This window comes from Lepidochelys kempii, chromosome 14, assembly GCF_965140265.1.
Source record: "Lepidochelys kempii isolate rLepKem1 chromosome 14, rLepKem1.hap2, whole genome shotgun sequence".
Lineage (NCBI taxonomy): Eukaryota > Metazoa > Chordata > Testudines > Cheloniidae > Lepidochelys > Lepidochelys kempii.
The window spans coordinates 19,189,033-19,210,822 of record NC_133269.1 but is presented as its reverse complement, the minus strand read 5'-3'; the positions used below and the strand labels follow the sequence as shown (position 1 = coordinate 19,210,822).

The window sequence follows — 21,790 nt, the reverse complement described above, 5'->3', positions numbered from 1 at the left end:
CAGTCAAACAGGAAGGGGCCATCTTGAAATTTTAAAGCAGCAGAATAGATTAAGAATATGATTTCCCAGTTGAAAGCCTTGGAAAGCAGGGACTCTGAAAGCTGTGTAGTAAGGTAAGCTCTGTTTTGGACAAGTACATTTAGTAAGGATTAAACCAACTCTTAATTAGCCAAATGTTCCCCCCCCCACACACTCAGTTTTCCAAATTATTCAATAACAGACCAATTAAAATGAGTTTAGCATGTAATTACTATCTATTCCAATACTGCTGTCGCCGGTTGCAGCTTCCTAAACCACCAGCTGTTCACATGCTGAAAAATAAAGTCCATTATGCAGGGTAGATTGGTTTGAAATCAAGGCGATTTAAATCACCAAGTGGATTTATTTAAGCAATTATATAGTTTCATATTTTCAGATTCTTACTAATTGTACATTTTTAGTATGTTAGAAAATGGTGAATGATACGTTGCTCATTTACTAGGTAATTAACTTTTATTCATGATTTCTGTTAAGCTTCAATAGGATAGTAAATGGAATTTAATTAAACACACAAAACAGCTAATAAATTTATTATTAACTAAAACCCTTAATAAAATACATGACCTGTTGTGCCACATTTATAAAAGTCTAACTAAAAACGTAGAGGGTTTTCTCCTGATTTATTTTTTATGCAGAAAAGCAACCTTTAACTCAAAACTTTGACAGAAGCTCATGGATTCAGAATATTTATTTTTTATTTAAGATGTTTTAAGAGATTATAAATTTAGGCCTTAACAAATTTTGTATTAAATTCAGATTTTATTTTAAATAGGTTTATTTTTAAAAAGAAGAAAATATCATTTTAAACAACAAAATAAAAAAATCCAATTTAAATAAAAAATCTGATTTTTTTGATTTTTCAAAACCTCATTTATTTTTATCTGCCCTGCCCTCATGCCTAAGTCAAATAGCTGAGAATTGAAAAAACCCAAACCCACTCCACCACACATTTTAAGAAGAAAACATAAAGAAAGGTAAACTCTAGAGAAATCGAATGGGGTAAAGCTTCCTCTATAAGATTCAACACCTCTCAAATAAGATCAGTGTCTAGAACTCGATGTTTTAAAGGCTATTGTAGACTTTACAGCACAAAAGTGAAACTTTCTAATATTTCCTAACAGTGAAGCTGATTTTTCAGCTCTACTTTGCATCACAAGAAATCTTTATATAGCACCTTCCAGGAAGCCTCATTAAGCCTGCAAAAACATCAACAACAACCCACATCAACAGTCCTACTCACTGAAATAGAGATAGGGGAACTCCATAACAGAGCTCTGCATCAAATTTTAGAGCCTAGGTGCCAAACACCCACCCTTGGAGATGTATTTACATGGCCCACGTGGCCTATTCGGACTCTGCAGAAGCTAAGCTTTTGGTTGAAAAAGGGAAAAATTAAAGGGGTTATCTACATTAGAAAGTCACATCAGTACAACAACAGGGATTCTAGATACACTATATCTCGATGCATTTAGATGAGTTTAGATTCAGTCTTTTACCAACTTTTTAGCTAAATCAAAATAAGTGAGGTTTAAACCAGTTTAAGTGCATCAGCATTAAGGATTTGCACCAGTGTAACCAGCATGAATTTCAATAGAATTATGCTGGTGCAACTTTTCTAACGTAGAACAGCCCTAAGACTCTAGCTCACATGCCTGCAAAGATACTCGGTTAAATCAATGAAGTGTTATCTTCTAGGGTCTGCACGCCATCTGAAACAATAGCTGGGAGAGGTGTAAAATTTCCCTGGTCCCTAAAAATTTCATTGGGGGTTAAACTCTAACATCGGATAATGACACTAAATATCAAATATCAATAAACAGTTTCATTGCCCATAATTTTAGCAACTGAATGAGGAGTGGGGTGGGACTGGAGTTCATGGAGGAAACTAGGAGCTGCTGTTGAGATGGAAACACCGAGGGAAGAAAGGAGGATGAGAAACAAAGGTAAGAAATAGCAACATCCTGAAGAGAAGCTGATATTCCCACCGAGTGACATGGTACGTGACGACAATAAGGCACCAAACAAGTAGTAAATAACTAAAAGTTCAGTTACTACAAAGGCCATATATAATGCTTGCCCTTTGTGGAGCCCTCCCTCTGGTTAGTGATTTCTGCATTTTGAAGTACTCCTTTTCCTGCCCCTTTGAGTTCCTGTTAGAGAAGACAGGCAGCAAATGGTAATCCACCAGGGTGCTTGCTATTAAATTGGTTACTCCTCCCCCAGGCCTGTGACTTCCAATTGCTGTGCATTGAAGTGCGTCCAAGGTCCAGAATTTATACCCCAGCCAAAGCCTATATAGTGAGATGGAGAAGTCAGTCTCCTACACAAATAGAGTTTGAACCACAGGCTTTAGAGCTTTCCAAGACAGGGGTCCCAGTTAGGATGTGAGAGGAAAGAGACACTAGACATTTTCTATGAAGAGCAGTGTCTTTCCCAATACTATTTCCATGCTTTCTTGTTTTTAAAAACATGATTACAGTCCTTGATGAGGAGCAAGAAGCAGGTTTGATGTTCTTCTCGAGTCAGAGGTAGTGAGTTGCTGCTGTGTAACTCCACCTGCTCTTTTCACGCTCCGGCCCTGTCACTAATGCCGTTTTTTCAAGAATCTCTACTGTTTTGTTTCCCCACTAAATTCTTAAGACATACAGTACCACTGCTGGGGCTTAACATTCATAGCAGCTCAGATGGTTTATATATTACACCTTCCTTGTATGCAATACGAAAGCAACAGTCCAATTGTGAAAAGAGTAGGGGGTGTGAGGAAAAACTGCTGATCAGCTGCATTCTGGCTGGGGCAAAGGAGGCTGTCAGTGCAGGTGCCCTTTCTTAATACCCTTACATTTCCAGTTGCATTATGATTCATTCTCATGGTGGAATGTCACACCAAGAAGTAAAAACAGCTGGGGGCTTGACTCATGCTAGTTAGTTGGACTGGACATGGGGCTGTATTTCTTCTATGACATTCCCAGTTTAAAAATCTCAGGGCTGAACTTAAATTTTGTAGGCTGTTTGCATGAAGGGGTATCTCTTTCTTCTCACAACCATCCACCCTGCAGGGCTAGGCTGTCAGTCCTGCTTAGAACACACATCCAGTGTTCAGCTTTGAATTCCAGGTATTTCTGAGGAAGAGGAAAATAAAAGCACCAGCTGTTTTATTCCTTTAGATACCCAGTAACAGAGACAGTTGAGAGACACTACCTGGAAATAGAAACAAATAGAGCTTCTGGGTTGGGTCTGGCTGAGTACATGTTCTAGCAATGGGAGTAACTGTGACTTCTTTTCAAGTTCTTTTCATTTTATAGGTTTCAGAGGAACAGCCGTGTTAGTCTGTATTCGCAAAAAGAAAAGGAGTACTTGTGGCACCTTAGAGACTAACCAATTTATTTGAGCATGAGCTTTCGTGAGCTACAGCTCACTTCATCAGATGTTTACCGTGGAAACTGCAGCAGACTTTATATACACACAGAAATCATGAAACAATACCTCCTCCCACCCCACTGTCCTGCTGGTAATAGCTTATCTAAAGTGATCAACAGGTGGGACATTTCCAGCACAAATCCAGGTTTTCTCACCCTCCACTCACCCGGTGGAGGGTGAGAAAACCTGGATTTGTGCTGGAAATGTCCCACCTGTTGATCACTTTAGATAAGCTATTACCAGCAGGACAGTGGGGTGGGAGGAGGTATTGTTTCATGATTTCTGTGTGTATATAAAGTCTGCTGCAGTTTCCACGGTAAACATCTGATGAAGTGAGCTGTAGCTCACGAAAGCTCATGCTCAAATAAATTGGTTAGTCTCTAAGGTGCCACAAGTACTCCTTTTCTTTTTTCATTTTATAGTTTCCCTCACCTAATGGCAGTTAGAGCACTACAAATAAGTACCTTTACAGAGACATATTAAATCTGTTGGACAGTTAAAGTTTTTAGCCTCAGATCTTAAATGTCTGAGGTGAAATTTTGGCTCCATTAAAGTCAATGGGAATCTTGCCATTGCTTCCTGATCCCACAGGAGTGCAGTGAGTATGAGTCAATAGGAATTTAAAATGAGCACACACACAGGCTAAGCCACAGCCCAACCCTCAGCACAGCCATATTTTCCCTAATATATTCTTGGTAATTAAAAAAAAAAAAAAAAAAGACAGAGCTTCCTAGGGCAAAATTCTCAATGAAATCCACTATGGATAATCTCCATAAAAATTTAATTCACCCAGTCACTGCTTAGCTATACACTAGCACAGTATGAAGATTAGTGCAGCAGGTGGAGTTACCTGAAGACAGAGTATCTAGCAGTATGGGAGGACTTGTGGCACCTTAGAGATTAAAAAAATTATTAGAGCATAAGCTTTTGTGAGCTACAGCTCACTTCATCGGATGCATAGAATGGAACATATAGTAAGATAGATATATATATATATATATACACACACACACACACACACACACACACAGAAGTTGAAAGTTACCATACAAACTGTAAGAGGCTAATTAGTTAAGATGAGCTATTATCAGCAGGAGAAAAAAAAAAACCTCTAGCAGTATGTAAGTAAAGGACAGGGATAACCAGAAGAATCCTGACAGTGAGATGGCCATAAGCACTGTGGCCTCCCAGAGAAATTAAAAATCTGCATACCCTGGCAGAGATGCCCTATGCCCACTTCCACCAGTAATCACTTAAGACGCTATTTTGTCCTATTATGTGTGCACGCTCAACATACAAAGGAACGTCATATGCAAGAGTCAAATCTTGCAAGTTTCTCCCCTCTCCTGCTCTCTGTTGGACAGTTTCCAAAGGTGATTTGTGAAGGAATGGCCACTTCCAGATAGTGTGTCCAATGGGAGTGAATAGCCGCAGGGTTATTGTTGGACCAGTTCCTTCACTAAAGCAAGTGAGTGATAAACACAGCATGAAAGCATCAGGCAGGATTAACTGGCCTTGCTGTCAAGCGAGGGAACAGTGTGCCATGCTAGCTAGAAATAAAGAAAGCAGGCACGCGTTACAGATTTGCTGCTGTGGCAGCCCAGCTACCTTCTCCCTCTCCTTGCAAAAGGCATGCAGATTCAGCATCACTATCAAGATTGCCAAAGGTGAGAGAGGTTTGCTGGTTTAACGGTTGATCTAATTGCATCGGGCTAAATCCTGTTCTAGCCCCAGGTTACGATCGGAGTACTGTGTATTTCTCAGGTTGTGGAATCTGCCATAGAATCATGCTCCAGAACCACAGCTTTCATTTTTTAAAGAAAGTTTCTAGTGCTCATGATTGTGATAACCTTGAAAGCAGTGCATAAACTGATGCAGTGCTGTCTCCCCAAGTCTGCAGACAGCCTAAAGCAATAGTTCTGGGGGCTGCAGTGGTCTATCCGTCTTAACCAGCAGTTAACGCAGAAACCTGAACATGAAAAGTTAAATGCCAACATTAATCCTCTGGCTTCTGTGATTCATTTGTATCATGTCAGTACAAATATCTTTTGACATATTGAAAATATGCATGAGGACAGCATCAAAATAGATGTAATATAAACCCCCTCCCCCCGTACTGCACTGATTCTATTTTCATATTTAATTAAATCTTTTAACGTAACGTAGGCTTCTGCAGAATTTGCAGAGACAAGGTGGGTGAGGTAATATCTTTTATTGGACCACCCTCAGTTGCAATCTGCCCTGCTGGAGTGTAACACAATGTAGGGGCTTTGCTGCAGAATTTAAATGCAACTTGCTATGGAGTGCATGGGGTCTTTCTGATAAAATGGCATGAACATCCTGGCTATTTTGTGATATAACCTGGGATACATGCATTGGACTGTTTTCTGGGTCTCTTCAAGGTGACCTGCTGAAGGAAGCATTCTTTGTCATGTCCTAGATCTGCTTTAAATCCAGTGATAACCACCAACAGGCAAGTGGAAACTCAATGAGACACTGGTGTGCAGAGAGGCTAGCTGGGCACCGCATGGAACGGGACTTGGCTATCCTAGGCTTTTTATTTCAGTAGAGGTTTGGGTTAGTCTGAGGTTGTATCAGTTCTCCCTGACAGATGAGGCAAACTCCTGGAACCAAAGTGTGCATGGGGAGGGGAGAGAAAAAGAATTGTTTGTTTCCCCTCCAAACAAACTGTTATCAAAATGAAAGAGCAACTTAACCCCGAAGAGCCCGCTCAAAACTGTTGAAGGAGACACTAAATTCAGCAGCCAGAATGACAGTCGGCACTCAGATTCCCAAGTGTCTCTCAAAGCAAGAGCAGAGCAGGGAGTCTGTGGGATGCAGCAGACTTTCCAGCAGCTGCTTATCCTCCGTGGGGGATGGGGGGTAGTCACACTTGTATGTAAATTTTATGCAAAAAATGAAAAAGGAAATTTTAAGTTAAAATTTCTGGCATTTATTGGCAAGAGTGCACAGACCTTGCACTCAATTCAAAAGCATCTCTCTGCCTGCCACGTCTGGTCAGTTTCAAAATTTCGGGGAATTTTCTAGGCTTCAATGGTTAGAGCCCTATTGATTTTGGGGAAAATCAGAGAACCAAAAAGGGGAAAATGGTTCTCTCTTGGTACAAAGCTCCCATCATGCTAGACTTGGGAGACAGGTGATCAGAAACAGGCTGAAACAGCTGGTGCTGGAAGTCAAGGAACCAAGACTTGATCTTCCCTCCACACCTCCTATTGCAGGTTCTTACCCTGGGAGATGTTCCAGAAACTGTACTGATGCTATGGCACTGAGAAATATTTTTAGCAGCAAAATTATATCCAGCCTTCCAAGCATAGCTGTTATATTCCTTGTGGACTGAAATATATTCTTAGCCGAGTAGCTGCCATTAATTTAACAGTGGTATATAAACTCTTCTGGTGCACAAATGTTTCCTTCTTCAGTCCATTAATAGCTAATGGAAACATGAGATATCCCTAAAGCCTTGGTCCTTCTGTACTTAGCACTTTGTCCTTTTGTGCTGAGCACCTTTCATCCAAGGATCTCGAAGCACTTTACGGACATTAATTAGGTCTTAAAGCTCTCCTGTAAACCAGGGAAGTATTAATCATCCCCATTTTATATATGGGTAAATAGAGGCACAGAGCAGTTAAGGGACTTGTCCAAGGTTACCCAATAAGTGAGTGGCAGAGCTTGAAACAGAAGCCAGGAGTCCTGATCCCATAGCCCTCTATTCTAACAATTAAATAAAAAGGTCTCTTTTTAGCTCCGAGATTGTAAGGCTATCGGCTATCTTATTCTAAACCTACACAATTACATAGTAACCCCGTGCTAGAATTGTCAGGAGGGCTGGCCTCCAGGCCCCAGTGACAGGTGATGTAAAGATAGCTACATCAGCCAGATACTGAGAGCAGAATGAGTGAGATACAGCCAGGTGTAGTGCACGCAGTACCTCTTTTACTCTTGCACAGTTTTTCTAAGGGGAATCTTGTCTGAGAGCCCATCTGCAATGGCTGTGCCCTGAAGGGAGAATGTAACGGATACTGAAAACCTACATCAGATTTGAAGACAAGGGCCAAGTTCAGCTTTCCCTAAGGCTGTGTCTACGCTACACAGCTTCTAGCAACATGGCTGTGTCGCCATAGCTGTGCTGCTAAAAGCCGTGCAGGGTAGCTGCCGTTTGTCAGCTCTCCTGCCAACAAAAAACGGCTACCCCCAACGAGCGGCGTTTGCGTTGGCAGGAGAGTGCTTCTGCCGACAACACGCTGTTCACACTGGCACTTGTCACGGCAAAACTTTTGTCTTTCAGGGTTGTTGTGTTTTTTGAACACGTCTGAAAGACAAAAGTTTTGTCGTTCAATTTCCAGGGTAGACATAGCCTCAGAAAGCTCTCCCGTCGACATGACTACTTCCCCCAGTGAGCAGTGGTAGCTGTCTCCCGCCGACATAGCGCTGTGCACACTAGTACTTGAGCTGGCGTAATTTATGTCTCTCAAGGGGGTGGAATATTTACATTGCTGAGCAGCATCAGTTTTGCCGATAGACAGAAGTGGTAGAGTAGACACAGCCTTACGCTAGAGTGAAGCTGCAGAAACTGTTGTGAAGTCACTCAGGATTTGTGACAGGGTGAACTGAGAGCAAACTTCAACCCCAACTCTTAAAGGTTAACTAAATCCACTGCACAAGCTCACAGGGCCTTGACCTCCTCGAGGTGCGGAGGGGGAAGTTTTCAGAGGCACAGGTGTCCCAATTTCCCTCTTCCCTTCCCCCCAGACACTCCTGCAATACAAAGAGTTAACTCACTTGCCCCGTCTTCACCCCTCTACATTTTTGGATGACATTATATTCAATCAAATCTGCAAAGTAATTACTCGAGAGAAAACTTGGTGAGGATATAGTTCGCAGCTGCAGTCCTGATGGTTCTCAGCTGTGAAATGAACAGTTCCAAATTAAAAAAGGTGGTTGAATTACAATGAGTTTGCTGGAAGTCACTGTCAGAGCATGTCCCTGAAGCTGTGACTCAGTGGCGTAAGAAGGTCCCAGAGGGCCCTGGTGCAAGAATAGGTTAAAGGCCCTCTTCCCGATTCTGCAATCCACCCCCTTCCAGCGCCCCCACAGCCCCAGCTCCCTCACAACCCACTACAACACCCCCAGCTCCCTCCATGGCCCCCCTTACTCCCCTCCAGTTCTTCCTCAACCCCCTTCCAGCCTCCTTCAGTCCAACCCTCGCTCCCCCCAGCCCTGATCTAATCCCCTCTCCAGCCCCTTTTAGCTCACTACCTGCCCCCACACTTCCCTAATCCACCTCCCAGGCCCCCACAAGCCCTCCCCCAGCATCCCTCCAACCCTCCTCTCCCAGTGCTGATCCAGAGCCCCTGAGCTCCACTCCGACCCCTTTCCCCCACCCTCAACAACTCCAATTCAGCTCCCTGACCCCCACCTCCCCGGCTCAGATCTAGCCTCCCAGGTCTCCCTTCCCCAGTGCTACAAGTTGTTGTCTCCACTGCCACCTCCCCACATGCAAAGTGGCTGATGCTTTTACCTTGCACTCTGAGGGGAGGGGGGAGGTCAAGGGGGTAAGGGGAGTGTCTCCCGGCTGCTCCCAGCCTCCAACACTGTGATCCCCCCATGCATGTCCTTGCCAGGTGCTCACATCTGAGGCCCGGGGTTGTCCCAGCTGGAGGGGGCCCACCTCTCAGCTGCCCCTTTCCCCAGGGGCCAGGGGACTCCACTCTCCCCAGGAGGCCTGTCTCCGTTGCTGCATGGCATGGTTTGGCTCAACTTCTTCCGGGCTGGTGGTAGCACAAATGGGGATACCTATGTGCGGCTAGATCCAAGCATCCTACACAGCTAGAAGTCCCTTTAAGCATCAGCACAGACAGCCTGTCACCCCAATTTCTGGATACCTGCATTCTGTCCAATGGAGGTAGTCTGTATCTACCTTCTGGTTACATTTCCAGGCAGTAGGTATCCAGGCTCCTGGATGCGTGGGTCCTATCCACTGTACTAGTCGGGGGTGCAATCTCCTTATCTCCAGACAGCGCATGGCACCTGCCTTGTCTCTCTGGACTCCTAGGTTCTAAATTGAAATAGTACTCTGGTTGGGTCCCTATAATCTTGTGGGCCCTGGCCAGTGACTTCACCACTTACACCATTATAATTAAACCACTCGTGGCTTTCTCCAGTACTCCAGGCTTATAGACTTGCAGTTTAGTTGTCGTATCTTTGCTTGGATGAATCACAGTTGTTTTGAATCAGAAATACAGGCGCTGACTTTGAGATGCTAATCTGGATGCATGCAGAAAGCCTCCTTGCACCCTAGAGCCTGAATAATGAGCTGTGATCAAGCAGCTAGCAAAGTGGAGTTTGCTTTGCAACTTTGGGAACACCATGTTAATTATAAATCACAACAGCTGCCAACGACAGCTACTATTGGAGGCCAGTTAATAATACCCATGTATAGGACACTGATGGGTGTTTTTATTCTGCTGAAATTAGTTGTTTTGGGTGAGATCCACAGAGGTGCTTAGGAGCCTAAACCCCAGATTTAAATGTGTGAGTCCTAGTTTTGATGCCACTATGATCCACAAAACTCCCCTCAAACCTTGTAGGTGCCTAAACATGCTTGGTACCTAAGTGTTCAGGGTAAAAGTTCCCTCAGCACCTATGTGTCTGCCTCTGGGCCTGTGTCTTGCCATCTCCCACCTAAACCCCAGAGCAGCCGCAGCAGCGGTGGCACTATCCACCCTATAACTTTTAGCCCAGTGGTTAGAGCACTCACCTGGGGTGTGAGAGACCCAGGTTCATTTCCCCCTTCTCTGCCAGAGGGGAACAAAGATTTGAACAATGCTTTTCCACCTCTCCAGCGAGTGCTCTAATCGCTGAGCTCTGGGATATTCTGACGTGGGGGCCCCACAGTCTCTCCTAGTTGTTCCAGTGTAGGTAAATAATGAAAGAGTGATTGGTGTAAGGGGAATAGATCTTGGCTCTCCCAGCTGGGTGCCCTCACCTCTGGACCACAGTTATTCGCACTCTCTCTTGGGCCCATTGCTTTGAAGGAATAGAGAAGATGGTGTCTCAGAAAGCAGGTTTGTGAAATGGTTAAGTTCTATTAAAATTCCTTTCTGGGTCCCAATGAGAGACAGAGAAATAGGACCCAATTGCAGGGAGTGCTCTGCAGGGTGGGGTTCTCCTTTCCTCCTTCCAATTGTCCTTATCTAGAAAAACAAAACAAAACAGGGACTGACATATTTTCACCTCGGGGTACCACACTGGTGATGTTTTCCTTGGCAGTGGGAAAGGCTGCAGCATTGGCTAGTACCTGTGAGGCTCCATATTGGGTCAGGTGGAGGGGGATGATTGGCCAAAAGCTATTAGGGGTGGGCTTACAGGACTATACAGATGGTCTCACACCGGTGCCAATTTCAGGTGGAGACTCAGTTTAGCTCGGAAGCCTGCTCCAGGAGAAGCTCCTTCCAATTGGAGGGTTTAGCATAGCCCTGGAGATCCCTTCAGCTGGGGAGTGTGACGTAACACAGAAGCCTTCTTGAGCCCAGAGCTTAGTTCAGCTCAGAACAAGCTCCTGGCATGAGCTTCAGGAGTTTACTTCAGTCCTGAGAGCCCACTCCAGTTTCAGAACCTTCCTTTGGATTAAGGGTTCAGCCTGACTAGAACCTAGAGCGCTTAGGTGCTTATATTATCCCCACTTCCATAGAGTCAGAGCCCCTCACCATCCGTAATGGATTTATCCTCACATACCCGCTGTGAGGCTGAATGTGCCATTGTCTCCATTTTACAGGAAGGGATCCGAGGTCCGAGGGCCTACTTTCACAAAGGTACTTAGGTGTGACGCTGATTTTCTGTGCACTTAGAAAATCACAGGGTGAGTCACCAAGCCTCTGTTAAGCGCCTAGGCTCTTGTATAATGAATGGGGAGAAACAGGCACCTTAGATTGTTCACAAAAGCCTCTGAGCACACCGAGTGGATCGGGGCCCACATGTCACTTTTGCAGCCAAGCATCTGTCTTCCCCCAGTTTGTGAATCACAGGCAGAGATAGGCACCTCCTTGCAGCCCAGATTTAGGCACAAAATGCCATAAAAGGGCCAAGGCTTAGCATATGCTCTTCCTGTTGGCATTCACCATTGGCTAGTTTAGGCGGCTCCCCACACAGCATGCTGTTTTTTGTGGATCCTACTCTAAATGGATCCTAGTGTCTTAGACAGCCCAGATTCAACAGAGAAGGATGACTTTCCAATACTACATGAAGAAGTAGAGACAGCTGTGAAATCTCTCAAGAATGGAAAGGTTATAGGTATTGACAACATCTCAGCTGAACTGATGAAATTTGGAGGAGAAATAGTAATAGATGTACTCACCAAGATCTGCAGCAAGATCTGGCAGACGGGTGAGTGGCCTTCCACTTGGACACAGTCACTAATCATCACTCTGCCAAAGAAAGGCAACCTGCAATTGTGTCAAAATTACTGGACCATAAGCTTAATTAGCCATCCCAGCAAAGTGATGTTGAAAGTCATATTGAACAGATCGAAGCCACAAGCAGAGAATATCATCGCTGAAGAACAGGCTGGCTTTTGTGCTGGAAGAAGTACCACAGAACAGATTTTCAACCTGCGTGTTCTAGGTGAGAAGTACTTATAACATCAGCAGGACATCTGCCACATCTTTGTTGACTTCAAAAAGGCGTTTGGCAGAGTATGGCATGAAGCTCTCTGGGCAAACATGAAGAATGTTTGTTTACAATGTTGTTCATAAGCTTATTCTTACCATTAAACAACTGTATGCCAAGGCCAGCAGTGCAGTTCTCGTCAATGGCACAATAGGAGGGTGGTTTCGCACCACTGTTGGAGTCCAGCAAGGCTGCCTTCTTTCACCCACACTGTTCAACATCTACTTGGAGTGCATAATAACCGATGCCCTAGAAGATCACATATGCACAGTCAGCAGTGGGGGAGTGAACAATCTCAAATCTTCAGTTTGCTGATGACATTGATGGCTTGAGAGGCAGCGAAGATGAACTTGCCAACCTTGTGAAACGATTGGATGAAACCTCCGCAAAATATGGCATGGAAATCAGTGCAGAGAAAACCAAGTGGATGACAAACAAATGTGATGGGATCAGCTCACATATCACTGTCAGTGGACAGGAACTGGATACAGTGAAACTGTTCAAATATTTGGGGGCAATCATCACTGATGAAGGATCCAAGGCAGAAATTCGGGCAAGAACTGCGTAAACAACAGCAGCAGTGGCAAAGCTAAAGCCAATTTGGAGGAATAAGAACATCTCCCTGGAATCCAAACTGAAACTGCTGCACGCATTGGTCATCTCCATTTTTCTGTATGCATGTGAGACATGGACCCTTATGGCAGAACTTGGACATAAAATACAGGTAGTAGAGATGAGATACTTCTGTAAAATCCTGGGCATCTCCTACTTTGACCACGTCACTAATGAAGAGGTCTGCAACATCATCACCCAATGTGCTAGGTCATATGAAGACCTCCTGACAACGGTGAAGTAGTGCAAGCTGAAGTGGTATGGCCATGTAACAAGATAATCTGGCCTATGCAAGATCATCCTCCAAGAGACAGTACAGGGGAAAAGAAGAAGAAAGAGGTAGACAGAAGAAGAGATGGACTGACAACATAAAAGAGTGGACAGGAATGGACTTTGCGGAGACTCAAGCATTGACACGCAATCATCGGGATGGAGACAGTTGGTTGATTGCTCATCAATGATGGTGCCCAAAAGACCAATGCAGTTACGGGAGTGATGATGACGATTCTAAAGTACCTCCCTGTCCCCTTCATTGTATAAGAGCATAGGCACCTAACTCAGGCTTTGTGGGTCACAGTGTTGTTCCTGTGATTTTCTGGGTGCTGCGACACTGAGCAACACAGCACCCATCTCTTTTGTGGAGCTGGGCCTCAGTGACTCACCCAAGGTCACACAGACCCTAAACAGTGGGCCAATTATCCTCACTGCTAGCTTTCAGTTAGAACCCTTCTTGCCTTTAAAGGATGTGTAAAGGGGATTTTATGAAGATGCCACTAGAATTTTGTAAATTAAACCAGCATTGATGCATATAGCCACCCCCACTCCCCCCACAAAAATCCCCAAACACCTAAATCAGCCACTAATGTTATGTGGCAAATTAAAATGTGTTAGCTCCCTCTGCTGCAGCAGCTATGCCAAACACTAGTTAGTCCCTTGCAGGGTGACCAGATGTCCCATCCTGATATTAAGGGCTTTGTCTTATATAGGCAGCTATAGCCCCTCCCTCCCCCCACTCCCCCCCCCAAAAAGTGTCCTGATTTTTCACACTTGCTATCTGGTTATCCTACTCCCAGAGTCCTGCTCCTTCCTCTGGAGGTTGCCAGTGAGGCTGGTGCACATAATCACAAAACTGGAGCTAGTTTGGATTCTGCCCAGTTAGAAACACGAAGGACACAAATTAGACTTTGAAAATAAGATCTCTCTCCTTAATGGCTTTCTTCTCCATGTGACACTATGAAAGGAATATTACAAAATAAAGCAATATTATGACCTCATTAACTACAACCAGACACCTTTTAGAAGCTGACGTGGGCAGTGAATTTTTGCCTCTGGTGAGCCATAGGAAATTCCCTAATTGGCCACTAGGGGACCACACTGCTCCACAGAAATACAATAGTAGGCACATTTAGCTGGATGTCAGCAGAGCACAACAGTTAGGAAATAACTGTCCTGGGGTGGTATTCTCTAGCCCCTGCCATTCCAAACCCATGTGGACCGCTCCTGAAATCATGAGCTATTTCCTACAGCCTCTTTCTTTGAAGGAAACATTTGTAAAATAGCCTAACTTGCTTGCATATTTAACACTGGCAATGAGGAGGGGTTTTTTGTTGTTGTTTTGTTTTGGGTGAGGAAAAGATACAGGTTCCAAAGAAACTGACAATGATTAAATGATTTGCCCAAGGGATGGCTTTAGGATTGACAAGAATCTAAATGACCAGGTTCAGGAATATCCTGCTGCTAGAGGGCTGGGATGGGAAGTGGCTTTTATGCCTTTTCCTCTGGTCTTGCTGCTGGTGAGGAAATTGAGCATAAATTGCTGGTTCTGTATGGAAAGGAAGATCCAAGAATTGTTCATCTTGATAGTGCCTCAGGCTGGTCCTGCCTCCCCCTTGTTATTAATTTAAGGGCCCACTATCTAGAAAGGCTACAACATGTTCCTAGAATCACTCCTGTTATTGTTCCTCTTTTTATGTTCCATGACGTATTTATGAAAACTGATTTAGGAATACCTAAATCACTTGATCCAAATATTAACTGCTGAATCAAACATCCTGCAAACTCCCTGCCACATATGCCAGCTGTGAAGTGCCACTGAAATCATTAAAAATGGACAGCAGGCCCTTCAATTATTTACTGGGAGCTTATTTTAAAAGGTGGAAGAGCCAGCAACAAATGGAAGTGTCCGCAGCAACTCAGCAAGGTTCAAAGGAGCTCATCTGCTCCTGGAAAAACAGAAATATTTTCACCAGTCCCACAGAACAGCACTGTTCTTTTTTCAGACTGAAGATAGAAAATCTACAGTGTCTGCAACAAAGAAACTAGCTGAGATGAATGAAGGGGAAAACTTTTGGGGGGAACTACATTGACTAGTGGTCCTTTTCATGGTTATTATTTTACCATAAACACATAATGAGTCTGGATGAGTTTTCTCATGATGAAATTATTAATTTTGCTGAGAAATGGGCATAGTGTTTTGCAGTCACAAACTCTGGCCAAACAACAGCAAAATGCTATACTACCTAAAACTACTACTTCCCTCTTTCCTGGAAAATTAGCTGAGACCTGGGATCTGTAAGTTTGGATCAGACAAACCAAAGCTCACTGGAGTTTGACCTGCATCAGGGAACCATTTTTAAAAATAAGGGTTAAAAGTAGTTTCTGGTTTTGCCTGGTCAGACTAAAAAAGAGCAACCCATGTAAAATTGTTTTCAAACAATGTTAAAAAAAGTTTTCTAGACAAGGAGTTACATTTTCCTCTCAGTTACAAGCGAATTGACATCAAGGGAGTTACTTCTGATTTACAACTGGTTGCTAACTTTTATGATTTTATCATGAGTCTTATGATATCTGGAGTTTTTTTGTAAAGCACCAGCTCCTGGATTCATGTTACTGTGTGAGAATATCAGCTTTCTTTTGTTTTAAAAAAAGTTAGGTTTCTAGCCCTTGTGGTTGTAGAAAAAAGCATGAAGCAAGTGCACCCTAAAAGCACAGAAACCCAGAGGCCACAAAAAGGACCCCAACATCTCATAACTTAATCCTGTCTCATGATCTTTGGGGCCTGACTTGTGATTTTTCCAAGCTTGGGGTTGGCAATACTACAACTTAGTCTAAAAAACAACTTGCTAATACTGTTATAAAAGAGTTTTGTCTCGTCCATATTCACTAAATTTACCATATTTAACCCTCTTTAGCAGAAACTATTCCAACCCTGTGTGGATTAATGGGGTCCTACCACAAGTCCAACTCCAGTGTGAATTGAGACCAAAATTGCAGACAACGTGCACCACCCACCACACCAGGGGTGGCCAACCTGAGCCCGAGAAGGAGCCATCAATGTCATACAAACTGGGTCTATCCCTTTCTGGGGTTGTGACATCATGTGATATAATTGGCCCTTCTTCTTTACCTAGGCTAAAGCATAGGCACTTATACCATACCCATCACCATGGTACTGAAGAACCTAAATAGAATAGAACATCAGAAGACTATCCTCAGATAGTAAGACTAGCATTCCAAATGGGAAATAACTGGCTAAGCAGCAGTGCTGCAGAAAAGGATCTGGGGGTTATAGCAGATCACAAATTGGATGAGTCAACAGTGTAATGCTATTGTGAAAAAGACAAATGTCATACTGGGCCATATTAACAGGAGCGTCGTATTTCAGACATGGAAGGAAATTGGTACACTCTTCTTGGCACTGGTGAGGTCTCAGCTGGAGTACTGTGCCCAGTTTTGGAAACTGCACTTTAAAAAAGATATGAACAAACTGGAGTGAGTCCAAAGGAAAACAACAAAAATGATCAGAGGTTTAGAAAACCTGGCCTATGAGAAAAGGTTGAAAGTACTGGCCATGTTTAGTCTAGAGAAGAGAAGGCCGAGATGTGCATGATAATAGTCTTCAAATATGTCAAAGGCTGTTATAAAGAGAATGGTGATCATTTGTTCTCCATGTCCACTGAGAAAGAAGTAATGAGCTTAATCTGCAGCAAGGGAGATTTCGGTTAAATATTATGAAAAACTAACTGTAAAGTTAATTAAGCACTGGAACAGATTACCTCGGATGGTTGTGGAATCCCTGTCACTGGAGATTTTTAAGACTAGGTTGTTAGACACACATCTGTCGGAGATGGTATAGGTATACTTAATCCTGCCTCAGGGTGGGAAAAGGTCTAGATGACCTCTTGAAGCAACTTCAGTCTTACAATTCTATAATGTACTTTATTCATCCACAAAGACTGATTTATCTTCTTCATAACTTTGTAATTCTACTTTCCATTGATTAAACAACTACATTTTCGCATGGGACCATCTTGTTACATAATTGGCCTTTAAGGGCCTGTTCCTGTGAGGAGCAATAGAAGTCACAAATACTCAATAAAAAGAAAAGGAGTACTTGTGGCACCTTAGAGACTAACCAATTTATTTGAGCATGAGCTTTCGTGAGCTACAGCTCACTTCATCAGATGTTGATGAAGTTCATCACATCTGATGAAGTGAGCTGTAGCTCACGAAAGCTCATGCTCAAATAAATTGGTTAGTCTCTAAGGTGCCACAAGTACTCCTTTTCTTTTTGCGAATACAGACTAACACGGCTGTTCCTCTGAAATACTCAATACTTCACCAGAACAGGCTCCAGTCAGCGTGGATTTTTTTCACTGTATGGTCATGAGGAAACATCCCCTTTGTTCAGATATGAGCAAGCTGCAAGGACAACACCTGCAATCTATACAGCCTGATTCAAATAAGCAGTGGTTCTCCTCTCACCATTGTATTATTCTGTTGCTTGACAGCAGCATTCCACCCACAACCAGCATGAGAAAGAGACACCTCCTTTCAGAATGAAACTTAACCTTGTTTCTTTTTAACAGGTGTTGTTTTCCCGTGAAGACAGGCCCAGAAATGTGAAGTAAAGGAAAGGAAAATTTGTTACAAATGATGAATCCAACCGTGGGTTAGTTCCAAAAAAGGCAAGTACTTAAAATGTTGTAAAAGTACATGGCACATTGTGTGTCCTAACAATGCCTTATGTCGTGGTACCCAGACACCTCAGGGATAAGCATGTTAGATTATGTAAATCTACCTAAAGCTCATGCTTCAGGGTTTCAGCAGGCCAGTGGCCAGGATAACTAAGGGATCTCCCCCTTCCTCCCCCCGGTACCATGTATTCTGAGAGGGTTTTTTGAATCTTCTTTCTCTGAAGCATTAGGGATGATCACAGCTGGAGATGGGGGGGAAGAGGGAGGTTTGGCCAGGGCAAGCTACAGTGGCACCGAGCACACTCTCTCTCTCACTCAGGTGTTTGTCTGGCTGCTTGTTGCTCACATGCTCAGGGTGTTACTGATCCCCATATATGGGGTTGTGAAGGAATTTTCCCCCAGGTCAGAATGGCAGTGACCTAGGGTTTTTTTTTTGTTTTGTTTTTGGTTTTTTTTGCTTTCCTTTGCAGCATATGGGTCATTTATCAGGATTATCCGAGTGGCAATCATTTCCCTGCCACGGCAGGAGCCTTAGACACTGGTGGACCTTGATCCCTTCTATTCTCTGGGTGGTGCTGGTGGCCTGTGATGTGCAAGAGGTCAGACTAGAGTGGTCCCTTCTGGCCTTAAACGCTATAATTCGATGACACTTTAGTTAGCTAGCTAGTCTGCACGATACAGTAAAGTACAGGCTGAAACAGTGATAGCTTAAAGCTATCTTTGTCCCCACTCCTCCACTCCATGTTACACTAGGAGCAGGCCTGCTGAGAGAAATTTGGGGCCCTGGTATATCATGTTCTCTGGGGCCTCAACCCCTCCCATTTCATCCCAGTTAGACATTTTGGGGGGTGACCTGTGCTTGGGATCCTGGTACAATTGTCCCCCCTTTCCCAGCCTCTCATCAGCCCTGACTGTGGCAGCCAAGGATCAGTGTCTTTGGTTCTCATAATTACAGACCCTTGTGCTGAGTGAAGAAGCGATCAGTCGACTGAGGGCAAAACCATTGATGATCCATTGCTTCTTAATAATCTTGTCTGAATTGAGATTTTACCCTTTAAAAAAAAGGCTACAAACATATTTTTGAAATGGGTGTGCTGAAGGTTTGCTATTAGATGTTAGGTGGAAGAACAATAATGAGTAGTTTATACTGAGCCAAAGTGACTTCTGTGGAGTTACATCAGTAATTAATTTGGCCTATTATGTCGATTTCTGACCTAATCATCCCTCTTTTCCCTAGAAAATGCAGTAGAAAGGCTCAAGGGAGCAGAGCAATTTCTAGTTGTTGAATCACACAATCAGAAAACAATACCAGCATGGTATTTAATTCATTAAGTTCCTCATCTTGCTCTTAAAAGAGACTGGTGCAGACTGCAAGGAGATTCTGGCATGAACATTGTTCTGATGCATGTCCCCCACAACTGTGTCACCAACTGTCACCGTTTTATCACGAGTCTCACAATATTTAGTGGGGGTTTTTAAAAGCCCAGGCTCATGGAGTTAGGTAGTTAGAGAATCCCAGCTTTCTTTAAAAAAAACAAACAAAAAAAAAAACAAAAAAAAGTTTCTAGCCCTCATGATTACATAGAAAAGCTTGAAAATCCAATCCCTAACGAAGAAAACAAAAAACAAAACCCAACAACAGCAACAACCAGGAGGCCAATAAAAAGAACCCCAAATGTTTTCTCATTCAATTTCACCTGATTTTTAAGACAATCTCATGATGCCAGAGGGCTTGGCCCATGAGTTTGTCATGCCTGGGGTTGGCCACATCGCCACAATGAATGTACCCATACAGCCTTTCCCCACTTCTGAGAAGAGTTTGATCAAAGTGCAGAACATTCTACTGTATAAAAGAGAGTTCAAGTTTAAGATGAAATAGGAAAGGGTCTTTCAAAGTTTCCTGAGACACATTCTGAACAGTTAACAGTACTATGGACCGGACAAGGGAGATTTCAGACTGCCAGGTTTCTAGTCCTGGAGCCTGGGCATCATTGCAGTACCACGGAACCAAAGTAAAACAAGTGCGGAGCGGGAGCTAGACAAAGCTTGGAAGGAGTTTGCCCAAGATGTACAGGAAGTACCCAGAGAGCCAGTTCCCCGCGGTACCTTGGCTTTATGGGCCCTTAAGCCTTACCTTGGACAGACATTCCTCTGGTTCCCACGTGTGGAGCCCCTCTCCCTCCTCACTTGTCCTTCAGCGTGGCCATGCCCAGGGACTCGGAGGTGTAGTCATATTGGTTGCTGGAGGACATGGCCCTTCCCCAGGAGCGCTGCAGGTTGGAGCTCCGCTTGCGGAAGGAGGAGGTGAAGCGGTGGAAGCTGCGGTGCCTGTTGCGCAGGTACTCCCGGTAGTTCTTGGTGAGCAGGGTGTAAAGGAAGGGGTTGATGCAGCTGTTGCTGTAGGTCAGGCAGGTCACCAGGTAGTTAATGCACTTTTGGGTCTCAGAAGTCAACTGCAGGGAGCTGTGGTAGAGGCGCACCAGCTGCCAGACCCAGAAGGGCAGGAAGCAAGCCCAGAAGACCAGCACGATGCTGAAGACCATGATCAGCACCTTCTGCCGGGGGGACCTCTTGCCCTCCTTGTGGGGCGGGTTCCTCTGGGACTCCAGGTAGGTCCTGGCCAGGCGTGCGTACAGGTAGCCGATGATCACCCCCGGCGCCATGATGCTGGTGCTGAAGAGCACGGTCAGGTAGGTCCGGTAGGCGTCGGCGCTCCAGGTCGGGGCGCACATCCGCTTCACCTTGCCCCCGGCCTGGCCCGCCTCGGTCAGCGTGACCATCAGCATCATGGGCAGGGTGAGCAGCAGGGAGACGGACCACACGGCGCCGGCCGTGGCTTTGCGGTAGCCCCGGGAGCGCGTGAGGCTGCCCAGGGGCCGGGTGACGGCCAGGTAGCGCTCGGCGCACATGAGGGTGAGGGTGAAGATGCTGGCGTGCATGGTGAGCAGGTCCAGGCTGAGCAGGACGCGGCAGCCCAGGTCCCCGAAGTACCAGTCCTGCGCCAGGTAGGTGCAGACGATGAAGGGGATGGTGGAGAGGTAGAGCAGGTCGGCCAGCGCCAGGCTGACGATGGAGCTGTACATGGGGGCGGCGCCGCGCGCCGAGTGGCACATCACCGCCAGGGTGTACACGTTCCCCGCCACCCCGGCCACGCACATGCAGGACAGCACCGCGCCGAAGGCGATGAGCAGCTCGCTGCCGCCGCCGCCGCCCGAGCCCGCCGCCCGGCCGGACGCGTTGCCTGCCCCGCCGGCGGTGAGGTTGGGCTCCATAGGGGCTCAGGGCAGGCGGCCTCCGGCTGCAGGGCGCCCGGCGGCGGGCATCGCCCGGGCTGCTGCGCCCCGCCTGGCGCGCTCCCCGGCGCAGCTGCTCAGCCGGGACAGGAGGCTCCGGTGCAGGGAGCCGCCTCCGAGCCCCTTCCAGCGCCCAGCGGGGCCCTCTGCAGCCCGGGGGCGAGTCCCAGCCGGCCAAGCCACTTGGCGAGGGGCAGGGCTCTGGCTCCGGCCCCCAGCCGCCGCCGGGGACGGGCGGGCGGCGAGTGACTCCGGGCTGCGAAAGCTGCCGGCAGCAGCCGCGCCTGGCGGGAGGGGGGGCGGAGGATGTGGCCGTCGGACGCTCGGCTCGTGATGGGGGTGAGCTGGGAGCGTGTGTCTGGGCGTGCCCGGGTCACCCCGGGGCCGAAATGGCCGGGCCGGGGGGAGGCAGGAAGGGTGCTGAGGGGCAGGGGGTCAGCCCTCGGTGGTTTGGATCCCTGCAATGGGCAGGGCCAGGGGCACAGATCGCAGGCTGCCTCCTCCTCTGGGCACGGGAATGAGGCCACCAGGCGCCCAGTGGCAAACCTTGGGCAATAATTAATAGAGTGTTTTACAAACCCGGCTCCTGCTTCTGCCCCTCTGTGGTGGGCAAAGGAGCGGATGGAGTGGCCAGGTGAGAATGACTCCTCCTGGTGTGAAGCCATCTGAGGTTCCTAGGCCTGCCCCACAGGGGCTGTTGAGAGAGGGCTTGGGACAGGGCTTCCCTGCCAGCTGGGAACTGAACATTAGAGCAGTCCCTCTGGAGTC

At 45.8% G+C, this 21,790-nt stretch overlaps 2 protein-coding genes across 2 annotated transcripts in view; one reads left to right on the top strand and one right to left on the bottom strand.

Moving 5' to 3' along the window:
• The window catches only part of OGFOD3 (2-oxoglutarate and iron dependent oxygenase domain containing 3), a 127,455-nt gene extending 109,428 nt beyond the window's left edge, over window positions 1-18,027 (top strand). The window contains exon 12 of the mRNA XM_073311041.1: window positions 17,622-18,027. The gene's annotated coding sequence lies outside the window, so the exon portion shown is untranslated. The remainder of the gene's footprint in view (window positions 1-17,621) is intronic.
• Window positions 18,028-19,912: 1,885 nt separating this feature from the next.
• LOC140897609 (urotensin-2 receptor-like) lies at window positions 19,913-21,095 on the bottom strand. Its single transcript, XM_073310432.1, has one exon. It carries the CDS (start codon window positions 20,999-21,001, stop codon window positions 19,913-19,915), a length of 1,089 nt encoding a protein of 362 aa, XP_073166533.1. The 5' UTR covers window positions 21,002-21,095.
• Window positions 21,096-21,790: the final 695 nt, after the last annotated feature.

What these genes read in the sequence shown, in the direction of transcription:
- LOC140897609 (XM_073310432.1), bottom strand. Translation starts at nt 21,001, where the DNA reads ATGGAGCCCAACCTCACCGCCGGCGGGGCAGGCAACGCGTCCGGCCGG.